This window comes from Buteo buteo, chromosome 23 (genome assembly GCF_964188355.1).
Source record: "Buteo buteo chromosome 23, bButBut1.hap1.1, whole genome shotgun sequence".
NCBI lineage: Eukaryota > Metazoa > Chordata > Aves > Accipitriformes > Accipitridae > Buteo > Buteo buteo.
In genome coordinates, this window is record NC_134193.1 from 7093612 (window position 1) to 7113401 (window position 19790).

The window sequence follows — 19790 nt, forward strand, 5'->3', positions numbered from 1 at the left end:
CAACAAAAAACGAGGCCCAAAAGGACACCCCCAAATCACAGCAGTCCCGGGGTCACACAAGGACTTCCCCAGGGTTCTGAAAGCCCCAGGGGATGTGCACAGCCTTGGGGATTGGCTCCAGAGTGATGCCTGCCCGCCCAAGGACCTGCAGCACACACAAACCATCAGCGCTCCCGCAGCCACCACAGCGAGAAGGTGCTGACTCAGCAGCCAGCCCTGCTCGCTCCCTCTCCACTCTCCTGGCCCTGTGCATGAAAATGGCAGGATCAGGCCCAGCAGCACCCATGCTCTGCCAGAGGGCAGGATGGGTCCAGCCTGGGCGTCCCCATGGGATTCAGCTACTGCTGAGTATTTCAGCAGCTCCAAGGATGGAGCCAGCTTTTCCCAATTTTTCACTGGGGACCTCACCTGGGAAGCTGTCCATCCCACAAGCACCATCTCTGGGCGCACAGCTGAGCTGAGGCTTCATGTCCCCATAGGTCACCTTGTGTACCAGAGCCAGCCAGCCTCCTCCTCCTCCTCCTCTGCACCCCACAAACCCCACCGAGAGCGGCTCTGCCCTGCCACAACCCGGGCATGCCCTGCCCTGACCCGCTTGCAGCCAGCAGGGTGGACCAAGGGAAACTGAGGTACAGCCAAGGCCACAGAGGAGGTCCCTTCAACCCCCAGCTGGTGCCCAGTGCTGTCCTGCAGCATGAGGCACACCACAGGGACGTGCTCAGGCCCTGCTGAGCCCTTGGCACGGGGCACGGTGGCCTGATGGACCCCTCCAGGGACATCCAGAGCACCCCAGCACCCTCGCGGCAGCATCACCATTTGTGGGGAAGAGGCTGAGGAACAGGCTGACTGATGAAGCGTCTGACAAAAGGAGGGTGGTGGAAAGGACGACATCACTTGGAGAGCAGGCTGCTCTCCAAGCCCAGGAGATGTGGCAGAGCAGGGCAAAGCAGGGACGAGCCAACACTCTTGTCATGCCCTCAGCCCGGAATCCTACCCTGCATGGGAGGAGGGAAGCCCCACGGCCCCAGGCAGGCAGGGCTGGGGGCTGGGAGCCAGCACACCCCACCAGCTCCCGACCGCAGCAAAGCCCCGCAGCACCCCGCTTGCTCCTCACCATATCCCGGATGGCCCCAGGGAACACCCAGGGGTGATGCACGCTCACCCGCTCCTGCGCCAGCACCCAGGACCCGCCAGAGCTGCTCACATCAGGTCCCTGAGCGCACACAGCACGGGGGAAGACGCACCAACACGCAGCCACATGCCGGGGGAACGGCAGCTCCACGTGGAGAAGGTGGCATCGCTTGGACATGCAGGATGTGGCCCAGACAAAACCAGGCAAAACCCAGCTTGAACATCCCCACTCAGGTGTCCTCCGCCTCCTCTGCTGCTGCCTGATTCACATGCAGGTCTGCACACGAAGGTGCCCACACTGCTGCATCGCAGCCCCAGCGCCACGCTGCGGCTGTACAGCCGCAGAGGTCCCTTGGCAGTGGGTGGCCGCACGTTGGTGGACCTCCCAGTGGGGTGACCTCCAGGATCCAGGAAACATCCCCAGGCTGGCTGGGGTGGGAAAGCGTTACCAGCAGCACCGCACCCATCCAAGGACTGGCATCAGGGGCAGGGAACAGCAAGGGGCACACTGAGCAGTGGTGGGTGGAAACCTGAGTCAACAGCAGCCAAGGAAGAGAGCAAAGGTTTTTCAGTGCCAGAGAAATAGCCCAGGGGTTGGTGCTGTCCCTGCCTGCGCCCTGCCCAGGCCCCAAGGATAGGCAGGACAGGGCAGGAGAGCAGCACCATCCCAGCAGATGCTGCCATGTTAAGCAGAGCTCACTGCCTGTGCCAGGCCCTTCAGATACCATGGTGCCGGCAGCAGTGTGGGTGCATCCCAGCAGGGCTGTTCCCAGCCCGGGCTGTGCAGGGTCCCCACCAGCTAAGGGCTGCCCTGCTACAGAGCACAAGGAGGATATGGCGACACCAGGAACAAAAGAAGGGCCTTGCTGCCAAAGAGGGAGGGCAAAGCCAGAGCTTTGCACACCCCAAAGCCAGCAGCAGGTTGCTGGTGGAGGGGAGCCACAAGTGCCAGCCCGATGGACGCAGGCAGGCAGGCAGGACCAGGCAAGGAACTAGGATGCCAGCATATTCAGCTGATACAGAAACGCTTCTGGGGGCTGGGGTGTCCCCAGCTAATCCCTGCTCTCACCATCAGACCTGATCATCCCACCCTCTCTTTGAGCTGGGCCCACCCCAATCACCACCCTGCCGAATTCACCCCGATACTCCACAGACAGTCCCCATGCCCCGGCCGTGCCTCACCTACCTCAACCCTCTCTCCTTCCAGGCTGCTTCCCCAGCAAGCCATGGGGATACCAGGTCCCATCAGACGGCCCTGCACATCTCTGAGGGGGACATGCCACCGCGTCCTCTAAGCTAGCTCTGACCTACTGCCCTACAAGCCTGGGTGTGCGCCGGCGCGGTGCAGGGAGGCACTGGCCCGGCGGCCCGGGCTCGGGGGCTGATGGCCCCATCTGCAGCACTCGGCTCCTGCCCGGTGCATTAGCGGCACGGGGAGATGGGGCCTGGGGCGGTATTTGCTTTCTAGGTCAGAGCCAGCGGAGGAGGCTGGATGAGGGGCTGTGCTGGATGAGTGCTCTCGGCCGGCATGGCAGCTCCTCGCCCCGGACGGCTATGGGAGGAGGGGATGCCCCTGCTCCCCTACCCTGGCTCTGCACTCAGAGCCCAGGCTCCTGGACAGGGTACCCTGGTGTCCCCCAGCACCCGGACAGGGACGTCCCTTGGGGACAAAGGCCCTGCCATGCTGTCTGCTCTGGGGTAGCCCCTCCTGAGTGTTGCTGTGGGGCCATGGGGGATGGAGCTGCGACTAGGTCACTGCACGGCCCTACGTGCCAGCAACATCCCGGCAATGTGGCTGATCTCCAGGACATGTCCCTGTGGATAAGAGGATCCTGTGCTGCCCCGGCTGCCCTCCTGCCCCCATCCCTGGGGAGGGGTACCCAGCACAGACCACCAGCACAGAGCTGTCTGTCTCTGCACCCATTGGCAGGGCACTGGAGACTTCTCTCAGGGCAAGTCCAGGGCATCACACTGGGGACCCTGTGCAGGAATAGGGATTGCAGCACCTCACCCTGGCGGTGCGGGCTCAGCTCACTGTGGTGCTGAAAGCCTCACCCGCGCCAGGGGACTGTGGCGTTGCCAGGGCCTCACGGGAGGCTCAGCTGTGCAGGGCTCCATCCGCAAAGCCTGGCCCTTCCCAGGAGGAGAAGCGGACCCTGTCTGGGTCAGTGTGCAGGGCTGAGCCCAGGGAGCATCCCACCAGGGCTGACCCTGCCCACGCTCTGCCTGCTCAGTGGCTGATGGAGACAAACTGATGCTCTGGCTCACCCCTCCCGGCACTGCCTCCGCAGCCAAGGGCACCCCAAGGTTATCTGCCTGCACGAGCAGCTCTGAGGCAAGACAAGGAGGGAGACAGGCAGCAGTGGAGCCCTTCACCCCCACTGGGACCCCAGCCATCCAGGGCAGCCCAATGCCACCCCATTGCCCATCACACCCCACAGTTCAGTGGCCAGTGGCAGAAGGTGGTGACGTGCCACCTCTGTCTGCCAAGCGATGGGTTACGGTCCCCAGAAGGGGTCCATACTAAGCCAGCACAAGGCACGCTGTTCACAAGCACAGGGCAGCCCCCCAAGGTCACCTCATGTGTCCATGGGGAGGACGGGCCTGACGCCTGAGGTGCCGTGGACACTCTCATCCCCAAGATGGAGCATGCAGAGGCCAGCACAAGCACCCCTCGGTGTGTGTCTCCTCTAACTGTAACATTTGCCTCCAGGCCATGTCTGGGGAGCATTAGCCCCCAGGATGGGTGTGAAGCCATGGGGTGTGCTCTATACTGCAATGAGCTGACGTGACTACAGCCACCCCAGGAGGGCTGGAGCAGCACTGTCGGGCCAAATACCTCCTCGTGCTCTGGGACAACTCAAATGCCGGAGTTATTTATTTTCTCATGTGCTGAAACAGGAAACCTCCAACATGCTGAAACCCTGGACCCTTGCCAGAGCCAGGGGCACCTCAACAGCCTAGCAGGAGCTGGACACATCTGGAAAAAAAGTGCAAGCCCTGGGCATGGTGGGTTGTGTCCACCTGCCAGGAGATGTCCCTTGCCCTGTGGGTGGAGGGACAGAGGCTGATGGGGGTCCCAGAAGGAGGGGACCCCACTCAGCAGCGCACCCTGCTCCACCATCATGCCACCCATCGGCAATGACACTTCAGTGCTTGGTTCTTGCTGGGGTGCCGAGACCTGACCCATCCTGTCCCACCACGGGCCACCAGCACTCCCAGCTGGACACAGGACATCCCCACAGTGCCAGGGTCAGAGGCAGCAGCTCAGACCCACTGGTGTAAGCTGGGAGAGAGCTTCTGAAAGCAGCAGTATTTACCCCAGCAGGGCTTTGGCTCAGGGCTCCTGCAGCCACACACCATGTGCTTTTCTCAGCTCCCTGCTCTGGGAACACCCAGATCAAGCTGAACACTTCCCACACACTGGGAGAGCAGCACGCCCCAGCTCAGGGGCTCAGCGGCCCTGAGAGGCCCCAGCTGGCCCAGCACCACCAGTACTGCAAGGGCTACACTGCCTCACCAGTGGGAAAGCAACTCCTAGGATGCAGGGACATGATCCACCTGGCCAGACTGGCCGTGATCTACGTGCTCTTTCATCCATCTCTGCTGTGCCTGGTGCCCCTCCACCACCAGCCGAACAGGAGGTGGTGAAACCTCCAGGAGAGCCCCAGTCTGGGCATGAGCCCTGGCGCAGGCACTTACCCTGTGGTGATGTCGTCATCTTCTGTCAGCGTCTTCCCCATCAGATCGCTGTCACTCATGTAGCCTGACTTTAGCTCCACATCATCGGTGTCCAGCGCCTCGACCAGCTCCAGGCGGGAGATGTGGCTCAGCTTGCTGGGACTGCGCATGGGCATGGTGTGCGAGTAGTGTGCCCGCTCACCGTGCATGTACCAGCTGGGGGTGCCCTCAGAGCGGCAGGTCCCCCCAACCGATGGCGCATCCCCCGCCTGCAGGCGCGGGCTCGACTGACCATAGCGCCAGGACAGCGGGGAGGAGCGGTTGGACAGGCTGGAGACACTCCGGGGGTTGGCTTCATCACTGTCGTAGCAGGTCATCTCCAGGGAGCTGTGAGGATGGGGTGCATGGAGGGTTAGGGCAGGGCATGGTGGCCAGCAGAGGTCTGTGCCCTGCCTCACTCCCCCAGAAATGGGGCTGCAAGCGCTTAGAAAACAAAACTGCTCATTTTGAGGTAGCCATACAAGGCCAGAGGCTTCCAGGAGTGTGGGTGCAGTGACACTGTCTGTCCTGGACCCCCTCCATCTTGGCTGGCAGGGGATGGTCCCCTCCTTCCCTACGTGGTGCCAGCACAGCGTCCCACACTCCAGGACGCACTGGGACATCCATACCACCAGCACCCACTGGTGTCTGGTGGTGCTCATTTCTCCCCAGGGACTGTGGAGCAGGACATGGGGTGCGATGGGGAGGTCTGTGCCTCCCTACAGCCCCAACCACCCCACAGAGGCCCCATCCACCCACCTCCATGGGGGTGGCACCAGGGCTGGCTGCAAACACGCCGAGATGGGCTGCCCAGCCCAACGGGGCTGCCTGCAAGCGTGCTGCTTTCCAGCCAGCCCAGAGCCCATGAGTGCATCAGGAACAGGGAGTTCAGTTACTCCCCACACCCCTCAGGGTGTATTTTGGGCAAACAGCATGTCGGGGAGTGATGTTGAGACTAAATTTAGACACCAAAAATGATTACTTCTTGGAGCAGCTACTTGGGAACCCACAGCCCTCAACTTGGCTCTAAACGTTACTATCAGCGAGCTATTCCCTAGCTTGGATTAAACGTTCCTGCAGGAACACCAAAAGCCAAACCCCGGCTGCAGTATTGAATTTAAAACAGGGAACTACATAAAAAAACTAGGAAGTTTTTTAAAGCGGAACTAAAAGGGTTTAGTTTTTGTCAGCAGCACAAAGGCTATTTAAGGATGTTCTGCTGGTGGCTCAGAGCAGATGCAAACCACGTCTCCAAGCAGGACAAGCCCCTGAGGAAGCTCGTGCGGCCCTGCAGCCGGGTGCAAAGGCTGCCAGAAGTATGATGACGTCTTTCAGGAACAAAGTTGTGTCCCAGCAAGGAAACAGCAAAGGCTGAGCCCCCAGTCGCTGCACAGAAGACAGTGAGGAGAACAAGAGAAATTTGAGGAATAGTTTGTGGGAGGAATAAAGAGAGAGCCCAAAGCGGCTACAGGCATACCGGCAATGCAGGGCACATCCAGAGGACCGTGGATGACATCTCTATCGGACACACTTGCAGGAAGCATTCCTGAGACCAGAATTAGTGGCTATGTGTGTAATTACAACATAGCAGGAAAGAGCTGACACAGCTTTGGTAAAGGAAAATCTGGCTCACAAGCGTGGTGGAGCTCCTGGAGGGATGCAGGAAGCACGCCGCCAAGGCTGCTGCAGGCTACCAGAAGGTGGTGGATGAGTGCCCTCACCAGAGGCAGATTAAGCTTCCAAATAAACTCAGCTACGACGGGATAAGAGGGAAGATCCTCACATATTTAAGAACCACTTACGGGACAGAACACAGGGGAAGGCATCCCTGGGCTATCAATAGTCATTTTTCTATGTGGCAGGGATATGGCTGAGGCCTCCGCCATGAGATGTACTCATAACTCATCAAGAAAAGGAAGTGATAGCAAAGAGTTGAAACCTGCCAGCAACACTAATTTAATCACCTATAATATCCTCACCCTATTTCCTTAAGACTGGGGCTGATGGAGGATTTGCAAAGGAGCTGAGTGCTGGGGCAAGAAGGCAGCAGGTGAAGTTTCACACAGATGAATGCAAAGTGAACACAGAGCAAACACGAAGTGAACACAAAGCAGCCCTGACTCAGCGTAAGCAGCACCAGGCTGTGAACCAGCTCCTATGCCGAGCAAAGGGATGGCAGAACTGCAATGGACAATGCCAGGAAATGTCCAGCTCGGGGAATATTGCTGCAGCCCCATGCAAATCCCACTGCCCCAACAATCTGCTGCATCCGGCTCAGAAAAGGTCTGCAAAATGCAGCCAAGGACAAGCAAGGTCTAGACGAGCTTCTGGGTTAGGAACAGCTAAATCAAGCAGGCTGCTTCATCCTCAATGAAGCTGATCGAGGGGCAACACAGGGAAGGTCTGTAATGATGAGTGGTGGGTGAAGCGGGGGTCGAAGCTGCTGCTTTTTGCCTCTTCCAACACAAAAATGAGGACCGAGGGAGACCACGAGGTGGCAACAAACACCAGAAGGATGTTCGCCGCATCCTCAGCTTTCCCTACTCGCTGACACCCGACACGGTCTCTCTGCAAAGCCCAGGCTTCATAACGCGGCTGCACCAGCGGGGTGGGGGACGGGAGGGTGCCCTGGGGGGATGCCCCCTCCCCACCCGCTGCTCCTGGCCCGCCGCTGACAGGGTCCGGGCCCTTCGGCCCCGATAAGGAGCCAGTCAGGAGGCTGGAGCTGCCATGCTGACCCCGAGCGCGTCCAGAGCAGAGCCGTAACCCTGCAATGGTCTCAACTGAGAGATGTGGGGAACACACAGGTAGTCCCAGGCATGTGTCAGAGAGACCTCTGAACACAGGTAGATACTCCGCTCTGGTTCACCGCCCAGCAGTCACCCTTTCCCCAGCCCCACCGTCCCCACAGCCCCAGCTGCAACCCTAGAGTGCTACCAGCCCCAATCTGGGCAGGGTACCCCATCTCTGCCCATGGACTGCCAGACATTTGGTCGGCTCTGTCTGAGGGTTTCTCCATCATCACCCCTACCTAGAGTAGAGAAACTGAGTCATGGATGGGGATGGAGCCAGCGGTCCAAACCCGGGCAGGTGCAGGGGATACCTTCACCTCTGGTTGTCCATACAGGGACACCCAACCATCAGGAACAGACCTCACCCCCTGCCTGGAGTCTGGGGGCAACCAGCTTCCCTTGGTGCCACCACCACCCATCGCCACTGCCCCAGAGCACGTGAGGCCGCATTGGACCCAGAGCACTGCTAGGGATGGAGCTCTGCCGCAGCCCTGTGCGTGACACCCCACAGATCTGGGGGCATCCTCCAAGCCCCCATGCATAGGGTCCCCAGGCCAGAGGCCACAGGTGCCACCACCACCATCGCCACTGCCCCAGAGCACGTGAGGCAGCATTGGACCCAGAGAACTGCTAGGGATGGAGCTCTGCCGCAGCCCTGTGCATGACACCCCACAGATTTGGGGGCATCTCTCCAAGCCCCCATGCATAGGGTCCCCAGGCCAGAGGCCACAGGTGCCACCACCACCCATCGCCACTGCCCCAGAGCACGTGAGGCAGCATTGGACCCAGAGAACTGCTAGGGATGGAGCTCTGCCGCAGCCCTGTGCATGACACCCCACAGATTTGGGGGCATCTCTCCAAGCCCCCATGCATAGGGTCCCCAGGCCAGAGGCCACAGCTTGCTCCCTCCCACCAACATCGCCCTTGCTCAAAGCAGAGCCGCTTCCCAGCCGCCCCAACCTCCCTTGCTGCCCCAGGAAGGACACTGGTTGCGGGGAAGGGGTGGTGGGGGTCCGGTGTTGGCGTCTCACCTGTGAGACACCTGAGAGCCCCTCAAGCTGGACATGGTCTCCTCCAGGTTCTGCCGAAGGTCCAGCACATTTTGCACTGTCCTCTTCCTCTGGGACTCCGGATCTGTGGAGAGACAAGGCAGCAGCTTTAAAGGGATGAATGGTTCCTGAGCCCCTCTACCCGCAGCTGTGCCCCTCCCAGCTCCTTCCCACACCCCTCTGCCCACAGCTGTGCCCCCCCAGCTCTCACTTTGCCAGCTGGGAAGGGACAGGGCAGGGCTTGCACCAGGTTTGAGCTGCACTACCACGAAATGCCACCCCCAAGGGTGCTGTGGCCATGATGGGGATGTCTGCTCCAGGAAGGATGAGCTGGGCAGTGGCCAGCAGGGCCGGGGGGACCAACTGGGACCACAGGACCCACGCAGGTCACAGGAGGCCACCTACAGTCAGGCAACCCCGAAGCACTGTGACCCTGCTCCATGGGGCCACACAGGAGCACTTGCCCTGGAAGAACATCCCCGAACCTGCCCCTGTGTCCCCCAGGCTCTGGAGGTGCTTCAGCCTGGCGACACAGGTGCTGCAGCAGCACCACCCAGCATGCAGCCAGCAGAAGCTGAGGAGATGTCAGGGAACAGTGCAAGTCGAGCCCCACTCCTTGTGCCCAGGGAGAGGTTGCCACCGCTGCAGGCTGGAGCAGCCGGCAAGACCAAGCCCCCCACAGGCGCAACCTGGGGCTGGAAACCCTGAGCTCCAGCTGCCCTGGGGCTTCTCCAGGGGTGTACCCCCATAGCACTGGCATGCATGCACACACGCAGGTGTGCACGCACACACGCAGGTATGCACCCCCCAGCCTGCATGTGTAGACATGCATGTACCTGCACCACAACCACTTGTGCATGCAGATCCACACGCACATGTAAATGCATCTGCAAACACAGAGGCACACCTGCACACACAAGCATGTGCACCTCCCTCCCCCCCAAGACATCCCTACACATGAATGCACACATATGTGTGCATACACACACATAGAGGAGGAGGGGTCAGACCTGGCACAGCCCTGGCAGTGCTGCCGAGCTCAGCTTCAGCCCCCCATGCCCCCGACCCACTCGTGTGCATCCCCGGTGGCTAACAGCCGTGCCACCACAGCTTTGATCCCCAATTTCAAGCCTTGCAGCCACAGCTTGCCATTGAACCGCAGTGACAGCGGGCGCCGGGGATGCTGGACATGGCTCCTCCTAATGTAACGTGGCAACCAGCACTTCAGGATTTGCAACGGCACTGTGTAAGCTGCAGTGACGCAGGGACCGGGGGGACACCACTGGCACACACCCTGGCAAGCTCCCTGCAACAGCATTGCCACATGTCCAGCACAGGAGCAGGGCTTGTGTCCCATTGTCCCCATCACATACCAACCATGCCACCGGACATGCCACAGGCAGCACCCATGGGTGATGCTGCCCCCTCCCAAGGCTCTGCTCGCCCACTGCCCCGGGCAGGAGCACCTCAAACCGGTGAAGCGGCACCAATTTACATGTGACCCTGGAAGGTGGTGACAAGCGGTAACAGCCCCAATGAGACAGGTTAAATCAAGCAGGTTAAAGCCAGTTGTAGATGAGGGTAAGAGGGTTGGTGAGCCCATGGGGCACCCAACGCAGCCAGCACACGCCGTTCCATAAGAATACCCGGTCCTGCGTGTGTCCGATCACCCTGGTCCAGCTCCCAGAACAAGGCTTAGCAGGAGGCAAGTCATGAACTTGTGATTAAATCTTTGTTGTGGCCTGTGCATGTTGGAGGAGTTAATCAAAGGCACAGAACATCCAACCGGTGCCCCAGAGCCACAGGATAGGGATGTGCAGGCAGCAAGGGCAGAGGGATGGAGGGCTGGAGCAGACGGGCTGCGCATATGGAGCTGGAGTGCAGAGGAGGCTCGAGGGGCCCTTGGTGCTGGAGGATGGCACCCACTCTGCTCTGTGGCTGGGGACAAAGGGACTCTATGCCCCTCTGGTGGGGCAGGTTGAAAGGGCCATGCTGGCAGATCAGGGTCACCTCAAAGCTGCCAGGTCCTGCCCTTGGGCTGCCTGGAAAGACGGATTTTCAGGCTTGAAATGGCGGAGCAGAAACCTGAGGCCAAGTGCATCACTGCCACACGTGCATTCTGTAGGCCAATGGAAGATTTTGGAGGTGAGGCACATCTGAACCTTAGGGAAGAGCAATAAAACACCCACCAGTGTCCCCAGGCGGGTCCATGCAGGGAAGGACTCAGCACCCTCAGCTCCTCCACCCTGACCACATTCAGTGGGGGCCGTCCACCCTGAGACCATCTCCTGCAGACAGAGAAGGCAGCACACATACCCCAGCAGCGACATGTCCCTGTGGGCTGGGGCGGGACAGAGCAGGATGGGATGGAAGAGCCACCATTGTCCCCTGGCGCCGCCAGCAGCTCCCACCCCCTTGCCAGCTCGGCAGAGTGCTCCTCCTGGGCACAGCTCCCTCCCAAAAACACTCCGGCTGCCTCCCCTGTGGCCACCTGCAGCCATTCCCCCCGGGCATGAAGCCAGCACTTGGGCCTGGTGCTGCCTCCTCCGGGGGTGCCACTGCCAGCGGGGCTGCCACAGCCACCCCCACCCCAAGGAGCAGTGGGGCCAGGGTGAGCACTTGCTGTGTCTCCTGTGCAAAGCCGGAGGAGCTGACATGTGGGTGCCACCTCCTCCTGCACCCTCAGTGCTGCTGGGGGACCCCCTGCAGTGAGGACCCCCACAGCACCCAAGGTAAGAAGCAGCATCCAAGGGCTCAGGTGCCTGGCAAAAGGCTGTAGGGTGCTTCAGCCCCAGAGTTTCAGGGCGATGGCAGCGACCCCCATCCCCAGCTTCATCCACAGCACCATTAGTCACCCATGCCTGACACAGTTTGCTCTCCTGGCCTCCAGTGTTTGGGTGACAGTCCAAGTCACTCTAGCCTCTGCAGTTGCCCCAGGAAAAGCAGCAGCTCTCACCTGGGAAAGGGCCAAACTGGGACTCAAGGAGCTGCTCACCCACCTCTGGCACACATCCCAGTGGCTGCATCGCTGCCAGCGCTGAATTGCCACTGCCTATCCCTACTGTGCTGGGCCAGAGCGGTGACACTGGGCCCCCACAGTCCACTTTCCAGGTGCAGCGAGGGGCTTGGGGGCTGTCTCGGGGCTGGCTGAGCTGCAGCATGCCAGAGCTGAGCCGAAACTGGAGCCGCTGGGAGAGGCTGGAGTGTGGGAACAGCAGGAGCGCGCTGGATTCCTCCCCGCATCGATTTAGCAAGCTTCCCGCAGCCAGATGTTTCCAGCTGCTGGAGCGGGGAGCCGCAGGGACAGCTCAGCCCGTGCTACAGCAGGGTCAGTTGGACACCCTGCCTTGGCTGGGCTCATTTTCCCGGCAGCGACAGCCAGGATGCATACCCCAGTGTTCCCTGCTCTGCTGGGGCTGCAGGCTCAGGGACCAACCACCCCCTCTGCCCCAGCTCCAGGCTGGCTTGCAGCCCTGTTCGCAGCTCCCCGCCACTCTCACAGGCTCTGTCCTGCTGTCACAGAGGGAAGGGGGTGCTGGCTCCAGCCCTGTGCTCCCCTAGCCTGGCCACGCAGAGGAGGGCAGCCCCAAGATGTGGCTACTGTCCCCAAGCCTTGTGCAGGGAGGCCACCAGGCCTCAATGCCCAAGTCGCTCTCCCCTGTGCCAGGCTGGGTCTAACCTGCCTTTGCCTGCAGCCACGCTTGGGCAGCTCTCTCAGCCCCTACCCCAGCCCCTACTGCTGCTCCTTTCTTAACTGAGTGCTCTGAGCGCTTTCTCCAACATCAGCAAACACAGTACGGCTCTGCTTTGCACACAGGCAAACTGAGGCAGGAAGTCCTAGCCCACTCCCGACCACCCCACTGTCTGCAAGCGCTCTCCTGCACGGTCTCCATCACCTGCCTCTGTGTTAAACACTGGATCAGCGCTGCCTGCTACACGACGGTGGATGTCAGCACAGTGACCTGGCACCATGGGTGCCCAGCCCTGACCCATGTGCTGCCCATCACCCCCATCTCCTGCCCTGCACAACTGGGGAAGCAGCAGATACCATTGCCACAAGAAGGAGCAAGACAGAATGTGGGGCTGGAGGCAGCTGAGGAGGAGGAAGAGAAATGAGGGAGCTGTGCTGCAAAGGGCTGGAGAAGGGCAAGGCACTGTGTGCTTGCTGCGGGTCTGACTGTTCTGGGCACAGCAGGGCCAGGGCAGGAGGAGACCAGGCAGCTCCACGTTGTGCCCACGTCCAGCCCTTCCCATCACCTCCAACAGTGAGCGGTGGCAGCTCCTCTGCCTGCACGACGGGGCACAGCCGCGTCCCCGCAGCCAGGCGCTGCCGACGTGGCCAAGTACGTCAAGGAATGAGGAAATCATCAACTCCAAACAGCTCGTGACAGCTCATTTCAAAGAAGCATGTGGCCAACAGCTCCCGCTGGGGCCAGGCAGAGCCGCATCCATGGGACACATGTGCCCCATGTGCCTTGGCACAGAAACCTGCGTGTGTGTGCCGCCTGAGCGCTTGTTTGCATCATACATATGTTCATGTGCAGGCTGCATGGTAGCAAAACCCTCTCTGCCTGCAGAAAGGTGCGTGTGTATGTGCACACCTGTGCCTATGACCTTGCACACATGTCCACGTGTATGTGAGCAGGCACGAGGACGGCAGAAGCCAACGCCAATGCTGGCATGAGTGTATTCGGCCTGCACAGATGCACCGTCTGCACCTGTGTTCATAAGCTTGGCACGAGCATGGCACTCACACGCATGTTTTCTTGCCCCCCACAACCCAACTAGTCTCATTTCAGAAGATCAGACTCGGAAAGGACTCCTGGCGACCCAGTAAATATTTTAACGGCAAGCAGGAATTTGCTGTAAAAGGCCTCACGGTGTTTCTGAGTCATTATGGTTGGGTCCCTATTACACAGTAGCTGCAACGAACTTCCCCAGGCCATGAAACATTTTTAACTGGTTGCTCAATTCCTTCCAGCACACTGAAAAATACACTAATAAACTCTGCAATAAAAAACATTCTCCCGGGGCCGTGAGACTCCTCCAGCCCAGCCGAGCTCCCCGGCTCCACAAGCCCTTGCGCAGATACACAATTCTCCCACCGCGCTGCCTCAGCCCATGCTCCCAGCTGCGTTTATGAATGAATGAGCCCAGGCGCTGTTTTGCTGGTGTTTTCCTTGCAAACACTCCGCTCCGGCACCCAGAGCCTGCCGCAGCCAGTCTGCCAGCCCGAGGGGACACCCAAGATCCCAAGGCCGGTGCAAACCTTGCTGAGCCCTGTGCGTTCCCAGCTTACACCCCGCAGTGTGCGATTCGGTTACTGGTGTCTTGGCGCGCCGACAGCAAAGTCTTTCCATATGGAGTAAAATGGCTTTATCTTGCATTTCTTACATCCAGCTCTGATTCACACTCCCGGATGGCTGGACAGGGGGATGGTTGCAACCTGCAATCCTTCTCCCTGTGGCTTAATTAATTCTCTTCATCCCCTCCAACAGCTACCAAACAGGCTAAATGAGCAGCAGAGATGGCTAATGGGGCTCTGTGGGGTGACTGCCAGGTCCACAGTGTTTGCTTCCACCATCGGCCTTATTTTCCAGCCTGGCCCCCATCCCTGCAATCCCTGCGTGCTCCCAGGGATGTACCAGGACCCCCCAGAACCACCTCTCTCTCTTAGAAGATGCCCCAGTGCACCTCAGCTGGGCAGAGCACATCCCTGCCCAGTGGCCCAGGAGGGCATCTTGCCCTCTCCTCCAAACCTGTTGCCCCACCCCATTGGAAGGCAGCAGGTTCGTTAGCACTCACCATGGTTTCATTGCTTTAATTGCCAGGGGCTTCTTGGTGCAAGCTGAGGGCTGACCGCCAATCCTGTCTCCTGCAGCAGTGTTGGGAGTGGGTCCTGCTCCCCAGGAGGCAGGGACAGGGCTGGGAGCCCTGTGCCATCCAGCACCCTGGTAACATGGTACCTGGGTACCCAGATGGCTGACTGGCACCTCCAAAACACCCCAAGCAGACGAAAGGGTAGAAGCATGGCCACTATCCCCCGGAAGACGGCAGCAGCCCCTAGGCTGACAGAGCTGGACATGCTCTGCCCTGGGGATGCAGAGGTACAGCCTCCTGCCAATGGGGATGGGGATGTGCAGGGGATGCCACAGATACCTGAGGATGGGTCCCTGTCCCCAACTTCAGCCAGGGCAGGCTGGGCTCCCTGCTTGCTGCTGCCCCGTACGTAGCCCTGTGACCCCGGTGGGATGCAGGCTGCAGGAAGGAGACTGGATGCAGCGCAGCGTGTCCAGCACTCGCCCTTGGCAGACAGAGGAAAGGCCAAGCAGCAAAAGCCAGGGCAGGCAATGGGGTTACAGTGGGCAGCGCTGGTGGGGACACTGTGCCCCATGCACGCTCTGAGCCTCCTGGGGAACACCAGGTCCTGCAGGGACACAGCAAGAGGAGAAGCGGTGACAGGACCCCACTTTGGCACAGCCCTGCCATGTCTCACACCTTGCTGGATACTTCTGCAAAACAACATGGCTCTGCAGGAGGATCCAAAGGTGGCTGCAGCGAGGAAGGAAGCCCCTTCCCCTGCCTGCACCTGCAATCCCCATCACTGCAGCCATCCCCACCACCGCGGCTGGCACAGGCTGGGGCAGCCCCGCACTGTGCGTGGGGGCTGTCACCTCCCCGCTGGCAGGCGAGAGCAGAAAATTAGCAGTGGCACAGTGGTGACAGGCCAGGACTTCAGCCGAATCAGCACTTCTGGGGCGACCGCTGCTGCTAAGCCGTGCGAATCACGGCTTGTAATGAGGGCAGGGCTGAGAGACCTGGAGCCTGGACCCTGTCTGGCTCCAGCGAGCCAAGCTTTTAAAAGGGATTCAGACTTTCTCAGGCTAAAGCAGCCATAAATCTAGTTAATTGGGTCTCTCCCATATACAAGTTTCCAAGTGAACCCGCCGGAGAGATCCAGACCGGGCCTCCAGCCCACTTGTGGGTTATTCTTTCAATGGATGCTGCACTTGGCCCCAAACCACCCCACCTGCGCATCCAAATTACAACTCCTTTTTCAGCAGTGATAGCCTCTAGCTGCTCAACATCCCGTGCATCCCACCTCCGCGTCACCCCCCACTCTCCCACGTTGAAGAGCCAGGAGTGCCAAAAATCCCCCATGTCACGGCAGACCCTGATCCTGCACGCAGCGCTGCACACCCCTGCAACACAGCTGCCTCCAAAACTGCTCCTGCAAAGCGTCAGAGGAGCTGGGAGTATCCCAACACCCCAGTCCCCAGCACCACGGGTGTCCAAAATAACCCTGAGGAAATGCCTGTGCAGCTTGGGAAGGAGGGGGGTTGCAGATGGCAGGTGGATGGGCCGGATTCATGCACCAAGGGGTGCCCTGAGCCTCCAGAGACTGGTGCACATGGCAGCAGAAATGCATGGTGACACTAACTCCCCCGTTAACAGCCCCGTGGCCTCAGGCACATGGAGATGGTGTCACTGCACCTGCGGTCTTTCCTAAGCTGGGGCCCCTGCAGAGTGGGGTCAGGCCCATCATGCAGTGCTCTGTGCCTCAGTTTCCTCCCCGCCCCGGAGTTTGCTGTCCCCCTGGGGGTTAGAGTTATTGGGGTGTGCCAGCACTGTCCTGGACAGCAACGTGCCACAGATATGCCCAGCCCAGGAATTTCATGAGCCCCAAATGCTCTGCACATGACACCTTTAACGCACCCACCAGCAGACATCGAAAGCAATGCTGCAGACCCTGCCCCCCCCCCGAAAAAAGCCAGAAGCTGGGGGCGGGGGGGGGCAAAAAAAGAAAAAAACAACCCATGGCAAGGCAGAAGGTGCGGACGGGCCCCAGCTCAGAGGCCCCCGAGCAGCCGGCGCCAGCGGGTTCACGCTCCCCACGTGTCACCAGATGCGGGTCGGACATTGTGGAAATTCAAAATTCCAGATGGCTCTTTTTGGGTGGGTTGGTTTTTTTTTTCCTTGCCTCATTTCCAAGGCAACAAGACTCACTGTCATCTGCTAGTTGCCATAGAGATTTCACCTGATTCTGCTTCAGCGGAAGAGAAAGCCGGGCGAGCTCACTGCTGCCGAGCCACGAGCCGAGACCGCCTTCAAACTTACTGGGAAGAGCGGAGATAAATGGGGCTTTATACGATGGAGGCAATGGGCTGATTCAGAGGATCAAAGGAAGGAACTGCGGGTTTCTATAGCACAAATCAGCCCTTCACTTAACTGCTTCGATGCCCTCCAGATGTGTCCTACATCTGGGGACGCTGCCAGCCCCCATTCCAGGCTTTGCCTGGTGGAGGAGGGGGACGTGGGTGCAGGGGGAATCCTGCACCCACTTCTGACTGCATCTCAAGGACCAAGCTGGGTTCCCTGCAGGGATCCCACAGTGTGAAGGAGGGCACAGGGCTGATGGCCAGTCACAGCCACATCCTTCCTCCCATAACTACCCTCCCTCACTGTGCACAACCCTTCTCCAAAGCCCCAGTGGCCCAGAGAACAAGCGAGCCAAGAGGGAGGATGGGGCGAATGCAAAAGCAGCCAGGGAGGAGGGAGATCCTTGGGCCATGGTGGAGATGCCCATGGGCTGTGCTCAGCATGGCTCACCTGCCATAAACATGGGGGTTAAGTGCCACATGTCCTCAGGGGAGCCACACGCACCCAGCCACAGCACCCAGCCACAGCCAGCGTTTGTTCCACATTGGGCCCTGGTGCCGTCTCAATGGCCCGTTACTGCTCAGGACCCTCCATGTAGATGGTGTGGATGTGCCCATGTCCCAAGCCTGGCTGCAGCACGTGGTTCACAGTTGTTCCCCCCAGACCCACGCTCACGCCCAGGTCCTGCAGCAGCTTCACAACTGCCTGCCCCTCTCCCCAGCACAACTGGGCTGCCCAGGACTGGGCACATCACCAGCACACTGTTCTGCACCATTGTACCTCCAGCCACACGCACCTGTGCCCTTCCTTCTCCAGTTGGTCTGGGAATAAAAACCTGGGTGAAAACCCAGGGCCATGGGGATTCACAGGCCTCCCCATGAACAGGGCAGCCACCCAAATTCAGGTACGGAGAGACATGACTCAAGCTCCCTGATCTGCGACAGCAGCCCTTGGACTCGCAGTCAGATGCCCCAAATCAACAGATCTGATGATTCAAGGGAGCCAGCCTGCCCTGCCTGGGGCTCCCTTTTGCTGAGGACATCAAACCCCTCGGGCACAGGAGAAGATCCTGGGTGCTGGCAGGATGCTCACAGGTGGCAGTCACCCCTGGGTACAACAGGCAGAGGTCCCCATGCTCATCCCTCCCCGCTGCTCTCCACCGGGTGCCCAGCCCTGGCTGAAAGGGCGTTTATCAGACCCAGGAGCCTGTCCCCTCCCCAGCCCACGGCCCTGTACCAGGGCCAGCGGGGAAGGCCCCGGCTGGGCAGCTCTTGGCTCGAGTTGGCTCCGTTTTGCAGGGAGAACAGTCATTAGCAGAGCCAAACTCCTCATTCCCAGCCAGAATACGGCCATGCTTGGGGAAGCTTTATATTCAGAGACAAACAACTCACATTTGCTTTTTAGCTGTTGGAATTGCACCCACTGGGACGGAGCGAACAGGGAGCCTTTTGTCCCCCTCGCCTTGTGACTGCGAGCTTTGTGCAGAGCAATGCGTTGCAAACACAATTCTCCCCGGCCTCAGCTGGGCTCTCGTAGACACTTGGTCTGTCTGTCCATCACCAGATCAGCCAAGGAGCCCTCGTGTGTCTCCAGCAAGAATGCAAAATGTCCTCCCTGGCTCCCCCACCAGCTGCAGCCTGCAGAGCTGCTCTGCGCTGAGCTGCTTATCAGAGCCACCAAGATGGACCTAAAATGCAGCCAGTGCTGGAGGCTCTTCACCTCGCCGAGTAACAGGGTGGGAAACCAAAGTTGCAGGAGTCTACGGGAGGCAGAGCTGCTCACTTGGGTTACAGCTTGCCTGGCAGCAAGGCAGAGCAGCACTGAGCATGGAAAATGCCCGGGTCACCTCCCAGACAGGGGGTCTCTGGAGACCTCCAGCCCATCGCCAAGCTCCTGGATATTGGAGCTGGCAAGGCACTCACCAAGCTGCCGTGGGCACCAGCGCTGGTCAGAGCTGCCACCCTGGAGGGGAGCAAGGGACGGCCCACCTGGAGTGGGACATGTCCTTGACACACCAGCTGAACCCTCATCCTGGCCCAGCAGCACCACTCAGGAATGAGCATCTTCCAGTCCACGAGAATGAGACCCCTGCAGTGTTGCTCTCCTCCAAACCCTCAGCTTCAGGAAGGGGCTCAGCACTTGCGAGCTCACCCTGGCCTCTCTGCAAAGCCCAGGGGATGCCAGCCCACGAGGGTCCAGCTGCAGGCAGGACCAGACCCCAGGGAAGGTCATCAGCCATTGCACAAGGCGGTCCCCCAAGAGCACCTCCAGAGATGAGCCAGACCAGGAGGCAGAGCACCTCCGGCTCCCCCAGCCTCAGGGCGCAAACCCAGCTTAAACGAGTTCCAGGCTCGTTAGTGGATCTATTGTTGCCACCTCCCGCGGGAGGAGGAAGATAACCGAGGCTATTTTTGCTTCCATCTGGGGAATCGTTTCCCTCCAACGTGTACTGCCACGATGCTAATTTTTAAGGCTGATGATTAATTGATGTCAGGCTCATTATGGGGCCAACGGATCCCTCTTCCCCAGAAGCGCAAAGGACGGGGGGGACATGTTTTGACAGATGTCGTTCGAGCTGCATGTGAGTGACGTCCTAACAACGGAGGAAAATAGGAGCCATTACCATGGAAAGCCCTGGAAATGGGAAGGGAAGTGCCTGCACGCGACCCCAGCGCCCTTCCCCGCACACCCTCTAATCAGCCCTTCACGCTCTGCCCTGATGGTTACCAGGGTTTTGCTCCCAGAGATAAACGGCCATTGTGCAAGCACGGGGGTAATTGAATCTCCTGCCTGCAGCGAAGGCAGCGGGGAGGGCTCAGCCTTTCTTCTCACCCCCGGCCCCAGCCTCGCAGGAGGGCCAGGTGCCAAATTCACTCTGGCACCAGGCGCGGCAGCCTGCGGGAGCTAGAAACAAGTCCACTGCACATACGATTACCAG

At 59.8% G+C, this 19790-nt stretch overlaps 1 protein-coding gene across 1 annotated transcript in view; it reads right to left on the minus strand.

Annotated features, from left to right (window-relative positions):
• NAV1 (neuron navigator 1) overlaps nucleotides 1-19790 on the minus strand; it is a 75723-nt gene that overhangs the window by 20645 nt on the left and 35288 nt on the right. The window contains exons 5-6 of the mRNA XM_075054707.1: nucleotides 8675-8777; nucleotides 4834-5199 (exon numbers count right to left, since the gene is read on the minus strand). Coding sequence (XP_074910808.1) covers nucleotides 4834-5199; nucleotides 8675-8777 — 469 coding nt within the window. The remainder of the gene's footprint in view (nucleotides 1-4833; nucleotides 5200-8674; nucleotides 8778-19790) is intronic.